Source organism: Puntigrus tetrazona, chromosome 6 (genome assembly GCF_018831695.1).
Source record: "Puntigrus tetrazona isolate hp1 chromosome 6, ASM1883169v1, whole genome shotgun sequence".
Taxonomy (NCBI): Eukaryota; Metazoa; Chordata; class Actinopteri; order Cypriniformes; family Cyprinidae; genus Puntigrus; species Puntigrus tetrazona.
This window is the reverse complement of record NC_056704.1, coordinates 12,767,428-12,786,934: the sequence shown is the minus strand read 5'-3', so window position 1 is coordinate 12,786,934 and position 19,507 is coordinate 12,767,428. Positions and strand designations below refer to the sequence as shown.

Sequence of the window (19,507 nt, the reverse complement as noted above, 5' to 3'; positions counted from 1 at the left end):
GCGAACAGTAGATTGTGATATCTTTACCTCCTCCTCTGGAGGTTGTTGCTGATCTCACTTACAGTTGTTTTAGGTCTTTCTGACAGCTCTTACAATGTTTCTGTCATTAACTGCAGTGGTTTTCCTTGGTCTACCTGTTCAATGTCTGTTACTTAGTACACCAGTGGCTACTTTCGTCTTCAGGACATTCCAAATGGTTGAAATGACTATGGCCAATGTGTGTGTGTTTTGCTTTTCTATAAATGCAGTTTGAACATTCAAAACCCACATTTGAAACTGAGTGTAGAGATTCAGTGCTAATTATTGTTTGAAAAATCATTATGATAAAATCCACCTGGGCAACAAAATACACGTGTCAGTCACATGTTCCAATACTTTTGCTCACATAAAAAATGGGTGGATTCAAACAAAAGGTTATATAAAGTTGATGTAAATACCTGGAAATAAAATGTGGTATGTAAATCTCTTATCTGATGTTCATCTTTTGATGTCAAACTTTTTTTTATAATAAATAAATGGACCCTCTAACACTTGCATTCTCTATTCTGTCTCTATTCTATCTTTTTAGCATAAAAAATAATAACACTAATAATAATGACTTAACAGTAACTCAATCTATTTTATCTATTTTTTTATTCTCTCCATTTATTATACATTATATATATATAACAGGGACTTGTCACAGCACTTGCTCTTTTGTTGTTCTATTGTCATAATTTGTCCCTTTGGATGAAAGTGTTTGCTGAATGATTAAATGCACAATATTCTACTGCAACACTGCTCACCATCCTGTCCAAGCTGCTCCGCAGTGCTGTCAGATTGCTTTCCTTCTCAATGTTCTGTGCTCTCAGCTGCTTTACCATTTCACCCAATTCCAGGATCCTGTATCGATACATGTATTTTAGACTTAAAAAAATTATAATATCAAAGTATCACAAGTGGTTTTTAAGCCACGTTTTCTGTCTTCTTAAGTCATATGATAGATTGTGAGGACAGAGTGAAGAACAGGCTGAAATTAAGTTATCATTCACTAAAAACTTGGAATCCACAATAGCTCTCTTTGGCACTTTCATGTGAGAAGTTATGTTCGAGTTCAATTTATCAGTAGAACTGGTTCACAGAAGTGTTCTGAGTCATTTCTTCACAAATCATCTGATTTTTCTGACTTCAATGGTTAATAATTCAAAGGACAGCTTACATTTTGGTCTGTTTTTCAAAATATCTCTCATTTAGCTCCAGAAGACTCAGGAGTTGTATGGATCACATTTATGTTATATTTTGAAGCTTTAGACATGAAGGTATGTAATTTATGGGTATGCTATTTTGTTAAGAAAAATAGCACACCTTTTTCCATTGTTGTAATCTGCAAGTTGAAATAGACACAGATAGTATGAGGTTCTGAGGTATTATAAGGCATACAGTACTCTTTTTTTCTGCATGAGCACACATACTATCACAATGTGAAGAAAAAATGTGCATGTGCGTAGCATTAACACAACTGAGACAAAATGATCAAACACCCTATGGTGTGCTTATTTGATACCCATTTATCTATGGCCCTTTCTTCCCGCTGCAATAAAGCTCAGCTAAAATTTCATATATCAAAATGGAGAGTGATCTCTGCTCTCTACATTATAAAACTGTCACTGATGAAAAGATGTATAAGAAAGAAGCTGCAATGACTCCATTCATCAGAAGACCTCAACCCTGCTTTGTCAGATCCATGGATCCACTCTCAAAAGAAAGTGTCATAGACCACTGACACATTATACAAGTAAATGAAGAATGTAGAGGATACTGAACAGCAAATAAAGAGACACACTCTTTCTATCTAGTTTTGGCATGCCACATAGCTGGATAGATGAGGCAATCTGTGCTGACCTTCCCTGTGTTTCAGCACTAAGGACAATGTACAATGAGTCATCTAGGAGATGTGAGTTCAGGACATCAATAATTCAATTCAAAGCTTAGGGATAGGTGCTGAAATTTATGACACTGTGAAATCCTTTGAATACGATAATTTAACCCCAGCTGCCAATACTGTATGTATTTATTGCAGCATGCTGCTCAAGCATGATGACACTTGTATAGTACTTTTGAAAAATGAACGGGACGTGTACGTAAACAGACAGACATGTTGTACCTAGAGTTAAGCTCTACTTTCTCTGCGTCAAAGCGGGCTTGCAGCTGCATAGCATCTTTTAGTTTGCCTCTTAGTTGATTCTCCAATGCAGATACTCCACTGATAGCAGGGGTACAAGGCTGGCTCATGCTAGCCTCCAAATTCACACAGGCTGTTTGAAGACGATGGCCAGCCACCGCGCACTCGGCTCGCATGTCCGACAGACTCCTGTAAAGCACAAAAAAATACATATCACAACCAGCAGCAGCGATGAAATTCCCTTACACAACAATTTCTTACGTTCCCAAGGAAATGTGTTTTGTTCACAACTAGCGACGAGCCAGATGGCGAAACTATATTGTGATCTGGGAATAAACTCTTTGAACGGTGTCGTGTCTGAGTAAGGGTCGTGAACATTTTCTCCGCTGTCCATGTGTTGAGTAATCCACATTACAGCAAATTACTCAACAATGATCACAGCATTTACACAGGCCGAGCCCTCATCAAGCTTGGCTCTGATGGATGGCTCAAGACTAATCTCAAGGGCAATCTAACCATCACATTTCCCAGGACGATGCGGTCAGGATGGGTGAGGGGTGACCCAGGTGACCCGCTGTGCTTTGATCCCGAGCGGGGATAAATTACGGTGGGTTTGGAAAGAGGGTTCTGGCTGCAAGCTACACTCACCTGTCAGCGAAGGCCCGCAGCTGGGTAAAAGAGCTTCTCAGGAAGGCCGCCTGGCGCCACAGAGATCGCACACGGGCTTGCTCGCGGCCGTTTCGGGAGGTATTCATCTGCGGGAGAGCGACACGGCCATATGGTCGGCAGGTTCGGTAATAAGGAGGGTGGCAAAGAGGTTAAAGATGTCTCCATTATAGATGCACACATACAAAATATAATGAATGCGCTCACATATACTTGAACTGCCAGGCGCACACACTCACAGAGCCTCAACTGATACAGTAAACCTTTCTTGACTGTATAAGGCTGAATACTACATGAGCTCCTTCATATCACCAGATGTTTGCAACGAGCAATGAATTCTCGCTCTTTTTTTCCAATCGACTGGAATGTTTTCACAGGAAACAACAGCTGAGAAAATCACAACAATGATTTAAAACAAAGACAGTGTCCAGACTGACAAAACAGGCACCAGGGTGGAATTCCACAAGTTCCAGAGTTGAGTTTCATTGGGTTGGATTAAGGAAAGATTTTCCTTAAACTGTGGATTTGGATAAAAACATACACTACAGATCTCTCCTTCCTTCCCTCTGTCTCCTTTTCCTCCTCCCTCTCACCTCAAGTTCCCTCCTGAGTCGCGTGTCCCTCTGCTCTGCCTCCTCTCGTGCCTTCTGCAGGCTTTCCGTCAGGGCCTGATTGGCTTCGTTGGCTTGTTCGAGTTGTTCCCGGAGCAGTGCATTGACCTGGCTCAAACCAGAACACCTGTGAAATATATGGAACTGCTTCAGAGCACTGTATGCCGGGACCTCCACCTGTTAAGCCACAAGCCAAACTTTGCACATGATCTCACCCCTTCCTTTGTGCGGCCTCTATCAGCTTCTATGTTTACAGGCTCATAAAGGCCCACGTCACATTCTACATTGCCAGCCATGCTTAGAGAAGAATGTGCGTGACAGTTTTATAAAGTCCATGTCAGCTCCAGCCTAATTGCCACCAGATTTGCTTGTCAAATAGTTTACAGGGTTATTTACATCAATCGTGGCAGAATCCACCCAGTTACATACAAAGATTGACGCCAGGGTGTGAGGCAGTAGGGGCGACAAAATAAACGATCATCAAAGCAAATGAGCAACAGAGAGAGACACATTCAAAACTACAAGAATGTGTTTAATAATTTTCAATAATTCATTTTCATGCTCCATGATTCTTTTGTTTCGGCTTAATTCTGCTTGTGCCCCTCTGATTTTAGCAGCAGTGTAGCAGGCATAACATTTCTGCCCTGCTAAATTTCAGTTAATTGTGGTATGCTATGAAAATCTCATGAGCCGTGGCACAGTTGACTTCTCTGACATAGAAAATTAAATACATTTGTGTTAAAATACTGCAGAGCCACAGATGATCGGATGAACTGCACTGTGTAGTGCACTCTCTGACAGAAGCCCTAAGGTGTAAAAATGAATGAGAGCTTGGCAGCTTTGAGGCCCAGAGTTTGCCATAACCATTTCAATTATGGGCGAGTGGCACAGTAAATCACGTTCTTTTAAAGGCTGGCGTCTGGGTTGGTAAGTTGGCCGGTTCTTTGTATGAAGTGCAGTAAAAACTATTTGGCTGAGACGGTGAACAAGGCTGTGATAATTAAGTCTGACAAACTGGATACCTTTTGTTTTTGACACCCCCTTCTAAAACTATTCACTTCCAGTATGTGCTTGTAGGCAGCAGGCAGCCAGGAGATTTAATTTAGAGCAGTTCAGCTCTGTTTACCTCTTTTCTATATGTTGTTCATGTGTTGTTTCTCAGTGTTATAACGTTGAATACCTGGTGGAAAATTCAGCTTAGGTGGTCATAGTTCTGCTTTAGAACATGGAACATAAAACATTTCTATAGTCCACTTTAGACATTCTGCTAACAGTAAGTAACATGAAGTTACATGAAGTACCATGTTCCAAAACACAACTACCAGTCTTAAACTGGATTTTCCAACAAAGTAAAGAGGAAAAACAAAAAAGAAAACAGAAACTCTCTAAAAGGTTTAACATTTTCATTTTTCAAAATTCTCCTTTGGTTCCAAACAGCAAGTCTTGACATACTCTTTAGCTGATTCACCCCTACTCGCTCATTTTAGTCATTGCCCCCCGGCATGTTTCGTTTTACCTCTCACTGTCAGAAGCACATATCACTTTTGTTCTTACCGTTTCTGCTCATCCTCCAACAGAGCGAGTTTACTTTGGACATCCATATTGTGTTCCTGCTCAAAACGCTGGAGACGGTGTGCTGAAGAGTCTAGGTGAGACTGGAGCTAAATACATGGACAGAAAAAGATTTATACCTAACACACCAAAATACAGTACAACACCTGACAACAATTAGACAACAGAAGTTACAGGAGCAGATAGGTTTCTTAAAATTCTAAGCTCCAGTGCACTGGTGCCATGGTTCCAAGTGGATGGTGCACATTATGATTGTAAAGTGCTTTTTTGGGTGTACAGCAATGCATGAAAAAAATGCTATATAAATATCTCATTCATTCATTGGTCACACTTCATATTAGGTGGACTTAACTACTATGTACTTATATATAAAGAAATAAGTACAACGTATTTGTTGTGTTCATATTTTATTTGAAAATCACTTTGGGTTTGGGTAGGTTTACGGGTGGGTTCATGATGTGGTTCATCATGGGTCAACAGTGTAATTACAAATGTATTTACAGAAATTATTACAAATGTAATTAGATGTAGGTTGTTATTAAAATATAAGTACAATGTAATGATCTGTTTATATACAAGTACATAGTAGTTAATATAAAGTGGGACCCGTTCATTCATAAAAGCTGTAAAGTTCTCTAGTAAGACTTACAGAGAGCCTCAGTTTCTCTGACTCTGAGGTTTTCTCCAGCACCTGCTGCTCTAGATTTCCACATCTCCTCTTATATTGGAGCAACTGCAGACACAGACAAATACTTTTACTCCATAACTTAAGATGGAGCACATTCCCAACTATACCAAAGCTTCATGGTTTCTTTTTGATATGTATATTCTAAAAGTAAACACCCTAGAATTACAAAATCATTTTCCCCTCAAAGAATCTTTCCCAACTTTGACAAAAATTAAATGTGTTGAATGAGACCACATCTAACAGTGGACCTTTGCCTGTAGTTTCTGCACCAGCTGAGCCTGTCTGTGTTGGCTCTCCTGAAAGGCCTGGAGCTTCAGCCTATAAGATCGTCCTTCCTCTCTTAGCCAACCCTGCTCTGCGCCAAACAGACTCTGCTGGTCTGAATCTCCTGACTGCTGCAACAGCATCTGCTCCAGCTGCAAAGACATATGCACACATTACACTGCTTAATCACCTTTTAGTTCCTTTATGGCTGTTCACAATTTGTATTAGCATGATTTAGTGACATTTACAGTGAAAAATGGCTTCGAAAAATCAAAAGACTAAGTATGCTTAAATCGCTAGTGTTACACCATTCAAATATTCCAAAAGATTTTTTACAGCAATAGATTTATGTATTTAAATTTATGTAGGAAACAAGTAAAAACAATAGTTGCATTGTCTCAGAGATAAGTCACAAGTGTTGTTGTTGTTTTTTTTTTTTTTTGTAAATTCTAATAAAAATTCTGGATAAAATTGGTGCACCTTAGTTGTCCTGAGTTCAAATCTCAGCTTGTGGACCTTTCTTGATCCTGAACCCTCTCTCTCTCTCTCTTTCTCCCACTTTGCTATCTGTCTAGCTACTGTCCTATAAAAATAAAAGTTAAAATGCCAAAAATAATAATAAAATGACTTTGAGAAGTATCCACTGCAACTAATGTGTGTCAACTTGCCCCAGTCTCTCTGAACTCTTAATATCACACATTTTAGCTTCTCAAGTACATTTTTTAAAATGTACTCACTGAAAAACTCAGGTAGCATTTAAAGAAAGGAGAAAGTTGTCTGTCACAATGGCAGAGTGTTTCTCTCTTGATTCCCATCCTCCTACGGGGTCTTCAGTCTCAATGTCCCATTACCCCACCAACCCCTCCCATCTTCCTTTAACCCCCAGTGCATATCATGGTGCCAGACACCCAGTCCCTACTAACAGAAACCACATGTTTCCTCTCAACACAACAACATGCTGCCTCAGCTGATTCGAACAAAGCAAGAAAAAAAGAGAGCGAGGGGTAGAGAGAGTAAAAGGTGGAAGTAGAGTCACCTTTATCCTTTTTGCAAACAAGTAATACACACAACTACCGGTCATACTGAATTCACAGGCTAACACTCATCTGCTGCTGAGCTGAACAGCAGCTTCTAAAAGATGCAAGGGACAATGGTCCCCCTGTTCCTGACTGAAGCCAAGGGCTTTGCAAAACTTAATAAAACATTTTTCAAACAGTCGTTCTGAGAGCTTTAATTCCATATACTACAAAGAAGGGCAAACCAGCACCCGGCTCTGGGCGGTTTTGGGGTTCAGGGCTCATAAGGGAACAGGGACTTATTATATGGCCCGTTGTTAAGGTGACAGCTTTTGAAAGCGAACAGAAAATGAAAAACATGGGTGGAGGACGAGTCAGAAGAGAGAGGGGGGATGTTGGGTGCAGCAGCAGCTGTGTTTAAAGGCTCCTTTGGAAACAGCTGCACTACCCTATTGATTATGTATCTTTTCAACTATTTTGGCACAATTAGAGGCAATTTGTTGCTACAACAAAAAAAGCGTTTGATGCAAAGTCATGAAAAAATGGCACTTACAAACAAGCATATTGTTCTGTCTTAAAAGCTCATGGGGGCCAGAGGTGGAGCACAGCACACCTCTAGTGTGTATGTTTCTCTGGAAGTACATCCATGAAATACATTTGCTTCCAAAAAATAAGAAGAAGAAGTTCAGTTTTGAGGCATAAAGCAACAATGTGAGATATTTCCATCAGAACATGGTGTCACATTGTGACACAATGTCCTGATTATGATAAATTGTAAGACAAAGTGTCCAGAAACAAAACCATGACTGTCACAATATAAGATATAAAGTTGCAATGTGACTAACAAAGTCACAATTATGAGAAACAAAGCTAGTTCAAAGTCACATTGTAAGAATTACAATCAGAGTTACGCAAAACAGAAATCACACCTGCAAGATATATTGACACTGTGTATTATACAATTTTGCAGAGAAACTATATCTGCAATTGTGAGATATACAGTACATTTACATTGTGAAACACAAACAAAATTATAAGGAAGTGTTGAAATATACTGATGTTTGTGAGGTTTGTGAGATGTGGTCAAATGATAAAATATATAAGTCAGATCATGCCACAAGCTCTCAAATATGAGAAACAGTCAGAATTACGAGATTTAAAGTCTATATAGATAGATATAGATAAAACATAGATATGGATATAGAGGTGAGTTTGAGTTATAAACAATTACCTTTTATCGAGGCTCAGAGGTTTTGGATATATTTTCATAATAACACATGAATGGGGCATTGATTGACTTGGTGAAATTAGTACCCTGATGGGCATAATGCATAAATGATACACGGCATCTGTCTTTCTACCGAACTTTAAGAAAATGGAATCAACCTGCCTCTAATTACTGTCCAGAACCAAATTCTCCAATTCAAATCTTAACTGTAACCACGTTAAAAAATGATCTCAGATTTGCTACTGAAGGAAACTTTACCAGCAGCATCAAAAAGACAGGAGGGTTTTGAAGCAGGGCTGATGGATGATGCAATGACATGTGTCGATATTGGATCCTTCTTGCTAGCGGCACTAAACAAACCCAGCATTATGATGGTATTAAATTCAAGAGCTGGTCGCTCTCTCATGTTGCAGCCAATCTGCCGCCACAGGCTTGGCTCTGGTCCATGGGGAGAATGCTGTCACACGTGTCTAGAGGCCACTCAGCCTTTGCGGTGTATGTATAAGTGATGAATTTTCAAACACGGGTGTTAGCCACATGCTTTTGTTCAGATTAAAGCTTTAGACAATGTACTTACAGTAAAAGTCTTTTAAAATTCTGGTTAAGATCTACCCTGTACACCGAACAAGGGTGAGCATTCATGGGGTTGTATGGCTCTAGGCGACTAGAACACATAACACAGGGTGACCATTCTTTATTTTAGTGCAATGTATGTCGTTTTCAACAATGTTGCGATTGTTGTTTTTTAAGATGTACAAGCTTTTACAAAACATTGAAAAAAATGTCCACGAATTTAATGTGTATTGCCTCTTAGATACAACTTAGATAATGCCCACAACATTTGAGATGCGGGAGCAAATAATGCCGCAGTATGATTTTTTTGTCTTTTATATTTGCATTATGTATAACATTTTTGCCATTTCACACAATCAGGAGAGCTGTTTTTAACCTGAATTTCAACATGATTGCGAACATGATATATATTTTATACAAGAGAACTATAAAAAAACCCTGTAAAGCCTGGGATTTTGTATTATCTAATATTCATATAAAAATATATGTATTTTAATTGAACAGTTTATTGAATCTTCAGATAAAATCAGTGGCTTTTTATGTCCCTGAAAGAAAAAAACAACTAAATTCTATTAAAAGGCACAAGCTTAGCATAAAAAATCTTGCTGATAATTACAAGACTAAAATGTATTTAGTTTTTCAGTAATATTTATTCTGTAGCTGTATTGTTTTTTATCCTGCACTTTAGCTTCCAAATAAAATGGCATTTTTGTGGCAACATAAACCAGTGATGTTTGACGTGACTCTGATTCTAATCAGCATCATGGACGCTATATATTTATTTTGAAAGCTGTGAGTTTAGTAGAGTTTAGGTTTCCTCAAACAAAGCTATCACATGGCTTCAGAAGGCTTGCAATATAACACACAAGTGGACTATGGGCTGCTTTCATTGCAATTTTTATGTTGGGTTTTGTCCTTTTTTGAGCTTGACAGTCTCTATCACTCTATCCACCGACCACACATTATATAGTTCTTACAGTCCTCAGCAGAACAGGCATGCAGAATGGCCTCTGAGGGCCACTAATGCAGGAGGGGCCCCATCCCAAATGCTCGCCTTTCATTTAAGGTCACCTACTGACATTTTACTATAGCGATCAACATGCAACATATTACAAAAGACCGGATGCATGGTTTATATTTCCACTGTTTTTTAATGCATCTATTCCCCGGATATAGTGTCTTTTTTTATGGCAAGAGAGAGGCCCCGTGTTGCCCTCTCTCTAAAATGTGTTTTCAGTTAGCATTTTTTATATTACTTAATATTTATGATTTGTGCCACTCCTTGTATTGTCTCGTTTGATAAATATTTCACAATACATCAAGGAACGGCAGCACTTTGATTCATCTGCCAACAAGAGAACATTTTCAAGGCCACTGAAAGCTCTTTTGCACAAGGGCCAAGAATATTCAGCTTCTCACCCATGTGGTCATAAGAGTGGATTGATCCTCTAATATGAGAGAAAACATATTTAGAATCATGTTCATTTTCCATCAAGCTTCCTGGGGTTCCATCTTCACTGAAATGGACTCTGTCAGCTATGCTTAATTAACATCAAAACATTAACATTTTCAGTCTGGAGGATTATTATTGACATTCATATAAATTGGTGGTTTGTCAGAAATTGGCTTCCTTTCATTAGAGGTTAAAGCATTTACAAGCAATAAAACGTTTTCTCACATTTTAGTGATTATTTCAAGTGTAGTGACAGAATTTTCATTTTTGGTTGAACAAACCTATTAAAGCCCATTCTCCACCACTGAAAAAAAAAGACAAAAAAGTAATTGCAACTTTCTATCTGACATTTCATAATTGTGACTTTTTTTCTCACAATTGAGAGTTTACATCTTGTAATTTTTACTTTTTTTCAGAACTGCATGATATAAACTCGCAATTCTGAATGACAAAATTGTGAGAAAAAAAGTCATAATTGCGAAAGAAAAACACAAGATCGTGCAATTTTATGGCAATTCTGGCTTTATACATCCTGAGATTCTTCAGAATGGCAGTTTATATCTTGCAATTATGAGAAAAAACGTAATTCTCTGGGTTGTGAGATATAAAATCACAACTGCGCGTGACAAAGTCCAGTTCTGACGAGAAAAAATACTGTTTATGTCTTACAATTCTGATTTAACAAGCAATTCAGATAGACTTTTCAACTTAGAACTGCATGATACGAACGCAAAATTGCAAGATAAAAAGTTGGATATATGTAAACTCAATTCATGCAAGTTTTTTCTCAGAATTGCAAGTTTATATCTCACAATTTTGTAAGAAAAAAAATCCAAACTGTGTGGTAAAATGTCACAATGATCTTTTTTTATTTTAATAGGTTCCCCATTCTGATGAAAATCCTTTCACTACTTACTCACCCTCATGGTATTCCAAACCTGTATGATGTTTCTGTGTTCCACAGAGGAAAAAAAGTCCAGAGATTCGTAATGATGTAGGGGTCAGGAAACGTTTAAAGATGTTTCATTTTTAAGCACTCTGGAAAATAAGTGACCTGGTCTGACACAAAAACTAAATAAGCAACCCGTTTTCATGCTTGCGGGCTGAAAGACCATATTTTCTACCACTCTAACAAATAAAACAGCATTTGCCAGACTCATATATGCTTTTTTTAAATCTTCACACTGAAATGTATTTTTTATTCACGTTACTGTTTCATTATTTACATAATTATGTCATTACTAATCAGCTGTTTTATTTTGGACTACTTAGAATCTATTAGCAGTTAGCCACTATACATTTTTAATGAGGACATCAAAACTTCAAACCATATACTTTAAAGAGCATATACGGGATACATCAGAAATACAAATGTATTTATATACGCACGTGCACAGAAACAAACATGTGCGGACAAATTCAAGCAAGCACAAAAGCAGTGGGGAAAAATCTCGCTCCCAGTATCACCCATAAACAGAGGACAGACTGAGTCAGCCATATGCTGTGGCATGGAGGGGGTTACAGCTGTGAGAGCTTCTCACTGGCCTGGCCTGGACCCAGAGGCTTAATAAAGGGAATTAATGTAGTGAATAATCTGTCAGATTCCCAAACACAGCTGGAGCGGACATACAGTTCCTCTACATATATATACATGCTCACACGCACACACCTAAACAAACTCCCCCGTACTTACTCGTGCTAACTTCGCTTCTATCTCACACGCGTGCAAATTAACTAATGCCTGCACAAACATTCATACAAACTCAAACATATAAACGCAACAAGCCCGTCCCACGGGCCTCGCTGTCCTCTTTCAACTAATATGCCCTTCTCCCTGTCCCCGCTGGAGTGCTGGCCCGTTGAGAGACATCCAGCTGATTGTGAAAGCTGTTTTTGCAGCGCCACTGTGAGTGATTACACAATGCTGGCCAAGAATCAGAGAGCTGTGAAGCTCCCCAGCTCAGAGACCCCACTGCAGCCCCCAGGCACAAACCAACAACCATCACCATGGAGCACTGTTTGACCACAGCCACAGCTGCTGTGGAGAAGACCTACTGGGAGGTAAAAACGGGACACAGGCAGTGTCCACACGCAAAATACAAACACAAACACATGTTCACATGCGCAATATTGCATCAATTGGGCTTGGAATTTACAATCACCTTCCACAGCGATGGATATAAACAAACAAGTGAACAAGTATGTAACATATGCACTTTTAAAATTAAACTATAAACTACAAGAAGAAATAAGCCACATGAATGGGATGCTAATAAAATAGCGTTAACACAATGACTTATTTAGGAACCATGCCTGTTTCCACTAAAAGTAAAACTGCTGTGTGACGTGACACAATCACAGCTATCAGAAAGATATTAGATCTTTAAAGGAAAAGAGCTCCAGTCATTTTAAATCTGTTCTTATTTATTCACCTTCATGTCTTTCCAGAACCTTTCTTTTTTTCTGTGAAACGCAAATGGAAAAATTCTGAAGACTCTATTGGTCGTTGGGGACTGAATGAAGCTTCAAAAAGCACGCAAATGCACCGTCACATCAAGTGTACTAAAAGTCTTCTGAAGCCACGCAACACCAGTAACCAACATTGTTTTCTAATAATCTTCACATCCAATGAGTTTTTAATGAGCTGTTAACTGCTGCAAATGGATCAGAGTCAGTGATTGGGAAGTGCAGATTTTTTCATAAATCTGATTTTTTCATAAATCTGATTTTTATAACTTTCATAAAAGAGCAATCAATAGGCTTCTGAAAACTCGTAGAATCTGACACTGCTGAGTGTGCCAAATGACAAGCTTTGAATTGCTGACATGCGCAGGAAAAAAAAAAAAACATGGAAAACGATCAGTGGTAGCCTAATTCTAAAAATAAAAGGATGAATTCGCAGGCAGGTTTATTTAGTTTTAGGGTAAAGAATGTTGCCTACTGTGGCAAATGCAACAAGGTGAGGTCAGATGAGACATGTAGGTGTATGGGAACTAGAACAAAAAAGGCTATGATGTTGGAGTGAGACAGGACTGAAAAATCTTTGCGGGTTTGGGACAAAAAGAAAAAAAGTGAGAGGGAAGAAATTAGGGCTGCTCTCAACTAAAGATTTTTCTGGCCGACTAGTAGTCGTTTATTGTAAGCATTAGTCAACTAATTGCACATTGCTTAATAAACAAATTAAATCATTATAATGAATCTTTATAATGAAGCCTACAAACATCTGGCCCGAGGAGAACTGGACCCAACTGAGCCTGGTTTCGTCTATTTGATTACAGAGACCGTCTCTGCATTTAATAACTAATTGTTCAGTCACGTCATTATAACATCTCTATCTTTGTATTATCCTGTTCAATACTGTTCAGTGCTTTGACACAATCTGTGTTTGATTGATTGATACAAACTCCAAAGCATATGCACAAAGGTTCATCAATATTTTGTTGCATCATCAATTTATCGTGAACCTAGTGTTGTGTTCATGTTAAGAAATGAAGTCTGCGACACTGACTCGCCCTTTTCTGCATTAGTGGATACACATGTATGCATGTTTCATATGGAGTGCATAATCAGATTGCACATTTTCAATTTGAATTTGATCATTTGAAAGTAGACATTTCTCTACGTTTTCTATATCTGTAAAAAAAAGTTCATGGTGACCAAGATGGCAGAAAGCACATCCTGTTTGATTTATTTATTTTACATAAGCGCAATGTTTTGTTATTGTTGTGAGTGCACACAAATAAATGTAGTCTGTATTACTCTTATCTGTATGACTAAAAAAAAGTTCAATTCCAGACTCCATTCATTTTCATTTCACGGAAACAGCAACCAGAACATTATTCAAAATGTATTTTTTCTGTGATCCACAGAAGTAACTCATGTGGGTTAGGAAAAACACAAAAAAGCTAAGCAAAATACGTAGTTTTCGTTTTGGAACAATGGATATTTAGGGCATAATTTAAGTATAACTAAGCAGCTTAGATGTCAAGCCTAAATGAAATGGCAAGCAAATGGTAAAATACTTTCTAGGAAGTTTGCTCTTCTGTTCCCACAGTCAAAAAAGAAAGAAAGAAAAAAACAGTCAAACAGGGAAAAGAGAGAAATATGGAAAAAGATAAAGGACACTTAATTAAATGTAGTGAGGACTCTGGGATGATCCCTACTTTGAGGAATGATTCTCTGGAGCGTCAATCACTTTTACGACTCACAGACAGCTGACAGATCCAACCTCACTGGCTCAGCTCCACTCGCGACCACTGCTAGGCTTAGCAGCTTTATGTAGGCAAGAAAACAAACCCTAAACACTGAGTCAAAGACAGTGCACCATTTTCACTCTAACAAAACAAGCATATCAGTGGCAATCGTGTTTGACAAGACCTTTAAAAGCAAAAAGGAATGGGGATTAGGTCAAAAGCGCAGCGCCTGGAAGCTGCCATGCTCTTCGTCAAAAAGTCTCCAACTAGTCTGTGAGTCCAGATCAATTCAAAAAGGTTTTCTGACAAATAGCATCACATTTTAGCTACAAAAGCCTTTTTTCACTTGTTTAGTGATTTATCTCTGGGCTTAAAAGCTTGTGGCCCCGTGATTGTTGTTTTTCTACAGTGCTCCATTTGGTTAACATTTCTGCTTTATCATACATCTAACTCTACATTCGGGTAACTCCTACAAAAACACACAGGGAGACTGTCTCACACAATCCCGGTCCAAAAACTGCCTCGGAGCTGTAAAATATATACCCACGCAATCCCCTGACGCACACCCACACATACAAACTTACGCACTCCCACACAAATACACACGCATGTACACGGCCCTAGTGCCTGAGAAACTGCAAACTGGCAGTTGTCCAATATCAACACAGAAAGGTCAAAGTTCACATCAACATTTTCTTCGTCCTCCTGAGACGATGCAGCTTTTCAAACTGGGTCAAGGTTTATCCCGGTTCAGGGGCAATTTTCAAGGGTCACAAGAGATTGCTGCGATTTCACCAGGAGACAGAGGTGTGCTTATAAGAGCAAAACCTCACTCCCTGCCCAAATATTTCCATTCCCAGTCTTGTTTAGAAGGCCACTCTCAAACTGTCCCGAGAGCCACAAGAAGGACTTTATGGGGTTTGCTGCTCCTTTTCAATTAGTCCAGTGTCGTAAGATGTGCCACAGCGGGTCTATCCCGCCACAATGTCGCTGGGGCCCTGGCCAGGAGAGAGCGACAGAAGACTCACGGAGAGCCCCTAAAGCCAACTTCCTGAAGGTATTTGCCAGACTAAAGAACAAGAAACACCTCAAAGGACTACTAAAGTTAACCGACCAACACTCCCACACACTCCAAAGAGATAAAAAGAGATAAATTCTCATTTCAACACCTATTTTAGCAGAGTCAAATAAACTGGATAAACTGAGTGGTTGACAGTAAAAACTAGCCCACCTGAATCTATTTAAATGTAAATCTGTGATTTACAGCGTAACAACTAAATCAAATCGACACAGTGCAAAAAAAAAAAAGCAAAATACAGCAGGTAAGTAGCACTCTATAAGTTGACTGACTTCTGTAAGATAAGCAAAGATTTGTAATGTGAATATATTAGGCTGTGAATCGATTCCGAATTTTAAACAAATTAATTACATGATCCATAAATGCATTTTTATTAAATTAATAAAAATTTTATCACTGTTCGATGCTGTATGATATTGTGAAAAATAATTACAATTTAAAATTGTGGCCCCATTTTATAATAGTTACTTTATTATGTAATTAAAAAAATATATAAATAAACACAGAGTACTTATTGTTTATATTGTATTGCAAAACACTTTGGCTGCTATTAAGATGGGGTACGGATAAGGTTAGGGACAGGTTTGGCGGTCTTAGTAGGTTTAAGGCGTAAGGGATGGGTCAACAGTGTAACTATAAATGTAATTACAGAAATTAATTATAGATACAAACACACTGGTATTTTTAAAATGTAAGTACAATGCAAAAACATAATAAGTGCATTGTATCAAATGATTAATTTAAAGGTACCTAGTAGTTAAGTACACCTAATCTAAAAGGGCACCAATTTTTTTTTTCCATTTTCCACCGAGTAATATTAATTCATTACATGTATTTATTATATATTTAGGGTTAGGATTTAGGTTTGGATATAGGTTTGCCTTAGGGTTACTACACATAATTGTTTCTATAAGTTCACGTAACGTGTAACAAGGACACATGTTACATGTTACACATCTTTACTGTCACATTAGTGTGAATATTTGCCATTGGCCTCATCCATCTGTTGTTGGTTTTTTTTTTTTTTTGAGCACAAAAGCATACTAGCACAAATCATAAAGTCAAAAAACTTGAAAAACTTTCCATGTTCTAACAAAGCTCTTTGTGGTAAGCACACAGCAAACACACAATGACAGATGCTTCAATTGGGAATGACAGAATAAATGGATAACACTCCACCAGAATATGTCATTCCCACATCAAGACAGAATGAGGGTGAATGTAGACAGGGAGTATGCAAGAATGTAGGCTTCATTATCTCATTTTAATATATTGGCACCCAGTGTATAGTTATGTGCATGTTACCATAACATTAAGTTTTGATTGCTCATTTGACTTCACAATGTAAAACATTCACACTGGAGAGTTTTAAATTGGCAACAAAGAGAGGAGAGAGTTAGAGAGAAAGACATGGCTCCACTTTTAGAGTTCATGTGACATAGGTCTTTCTTCTCCAAAAATATAAATGTGTGGATTAAAAAAAGACTATTTATACCAACCAGACTAATTAAGTTTTATTTATAGCTCATATCTTAAAATAGGCTCCACTAGCAATGTGCACAGTTGGCATTCATTAAACTTGGAGAGGAAAAAGAGGGCACTGTTATCACAAATGGCAGCTTTGTGTTCTATGAAAAATGAGCTTTTTTTCACAGCCCCATGAGAGAAGGCCAATGACCTTTTTATTTTCCCCCAAACAGCAAGGTGGGGAGGCAGACAGTGTGGCCAAGGTGATGCTATAAACCTCAGAAATTAAAAGAGAACTTTCCAACAAATGTTATGTTCTGAAAAGTTTTTACATTTTAATCTTTACTTTTGGCAAAATTACAGTTTTGCCAGTTAATTAAATTGAAACTGAGGTTTGAGGGTTTTGTATGTTATATGAATGAAGTACACAGTACAAAAAAAAAAAAAAAAAGTTAAGAGAATTGAAAAAACACTGTGAAATGTAATTATAAGTTCATTTCTGATTCAAAAATGTTGACATCAGAGAGCTGCCACTTTGATCACATGTAATGAAATGTAGATGCAGAATAAACTACGGCTCTGGCTCAGTTTACATCAGTCCTTCATGAACTAAGGGTGTTCATTCCAAAGTCCGGTTTCAAGCTGAAATAAATGTATTTCATTCCATGTGACACAGTTGATTTTCAAATGGCCCTTTACCACCGTTTGTTTATCGAAAACTCCAAACGGGTTTTCCCTCTCGGAAAGAGCACTGCGGCTCTGATGTTTGCTGTGCACATATTCCATTTCAAAGCCATGTGGCTCCTCTTTCTCTGTCAAAGAGCCTCTGTAAGTCCCTCTCTTGATCTCTTCCCTATACACACACATCTGTCTATCCACCAACATGTGCAGAAAAATGAAGGAAAATAGGAATATGGTCCAAAGGTGCTCCATCAACCTCTCACGTTATTAGTGATGGTCCCACCTCTGTTTTCAATCCCTTAAAAACTGTTGGACGAAGGGAAACACTCTCTTAAAATCTTTTCCTGGATCGAGACTGCATTAGTTCAGAGTGCATGAAACCCTGCCACCAGGTTACTGATCGACAATCCTCAGTGTTCATTTCAGAAGGCCTAGAGGGGGTTTGAAGGCAATAATCTACATTATACCGGCATTTTCTGACTTCCAAGCAGAGAGGCAAATACGCAGGTTTCAGAAACTTTGCATCAATCACATGCTTACACCAGATGGAGGCTTATGTTTTTTATTAGGCGCTGTGTGTTAGGGATATTAACCATACTGCCAGGACAAGATCACATTCCAATCGATATCAGGTTGGTTTTGATTTGATTTCTGATGCACCTCTGGGAATGCGTTTGGGTGGGGTTGAAAAGACAAAAGAGGATGGAAAACCATGGATGATGTAGGTTATGAGATCACAGAACCACCTAATTTTTCAACACGGAAGTAAGCTATTTCCTGTCAATGTAGGAGACTTCTGACTCATTAGCCGTTATCCAACTTTTTCCTTCCAAAATTATGGGAGTAGCTTCCATTAAATTGTAAACAATCATTGACTGCCAAGAAAAATTGTTTAAAGTTTGGCTCTAATGATAATTTGCAAAAACTTGGTACAACAAGGTCACGTTATTCCTCAAACATTAAAAAAACAACTTAAAAGTGTCACAGTATTGACAAATTACAATAAGCAGAACATAATGCAAATATCTAATCAACCAGTCAAAAGACATCAACTCTATGCATTCAAGAATATAGTCTGGTGAAGTTCATACTGAGCAACAGAACGAGGAAGAATGGTGATTTAAATGACTAGGAACACGGCAAGGTAGTTGTCAGATGGGCTGATATGAGCATTTCACAAACTGCTGATTTGTACGCACAACCATCTCTTGGGTTTGCAGTGAATGGTCCAAGAGAAAAGGAAAAGAGAAAAGGTCCAGTGAGCAGCATTTTGGAATTTTTACCATTTTTTAAATCATCCTTACAAACAGAGCGCTGCGTAATAGAGTGCAGCAGATTAGAGCAAGAATTTCACCTACTGAGGGAACCAATTTGACAATTACTAATTACTGGACAATCTACTAATTACCATCTTGTAATGGTTACTTCCAGCAGGATGATGCGCCATGTCACAAAGCTCAAATCAACTCAAACTAGTTCATTATACTTAAATGGCCTTCACAGTAACTAGATCTCAATCCAAAAGAGCGCCTTTGGGATGTGTAGGAACAGGAGAGCTGCATGGATGTGCAGCCAACATATTTGCAGTAACTGTGTGATGCTATCAAGTCAATATGGACCAAAACATGTCACCTTGCCTTCAATGCCACAAAGAAATAAGGCGGTTCTAAAGATATTTGCAAGCTAATAAATCAGCGGATGAGTGTATACAGTGTGTAAACCTAAATGTGTAACGCAGGAATTAATCAAAAATTTTATTTTAAATGCTTTCACTAATTTTGACAGATACAGCTCGATGTAAAACGAATGGCTGGAATGTAAATAACTAGAAGAATAGCAAAGTACAAACAAAACAA

The 19,507-nt window shown here is 38.2% G+C and overlaps 1 protein-coding gene across 1 annotated transcript in view; it reads right to left on the bottom strand.

Annotated features, from left to right (window-relative positions):
• Window positions 1-19,507, bottom strand: part of crocc2 (ciliary rootlet coiled-coil, rootletin family member 2) — a 39,880-nt gene that overhangs the window by 18,766 nt on the left and 1,607 nt on the right. The window contains 7 exon segments of the mRNA XM_043241197.1: window positions 786-882; window positions 2,144-2,350; window positions 2,810-2,916; window positions 3,421-3,565; window positions 4,993-5,099; window positions 5,660-5,743; window positions 5,947-6,114. Coding sequence (XP_043097132.1) covers window positions 786-882; window positions 2,144-2,350; window positions 2,810-2,916; window positions 3,421-3,565; window positions 4,993-5,099; window positions 5,660-5,743; window positions 5,947-6,114 — 915 coding nt within the window.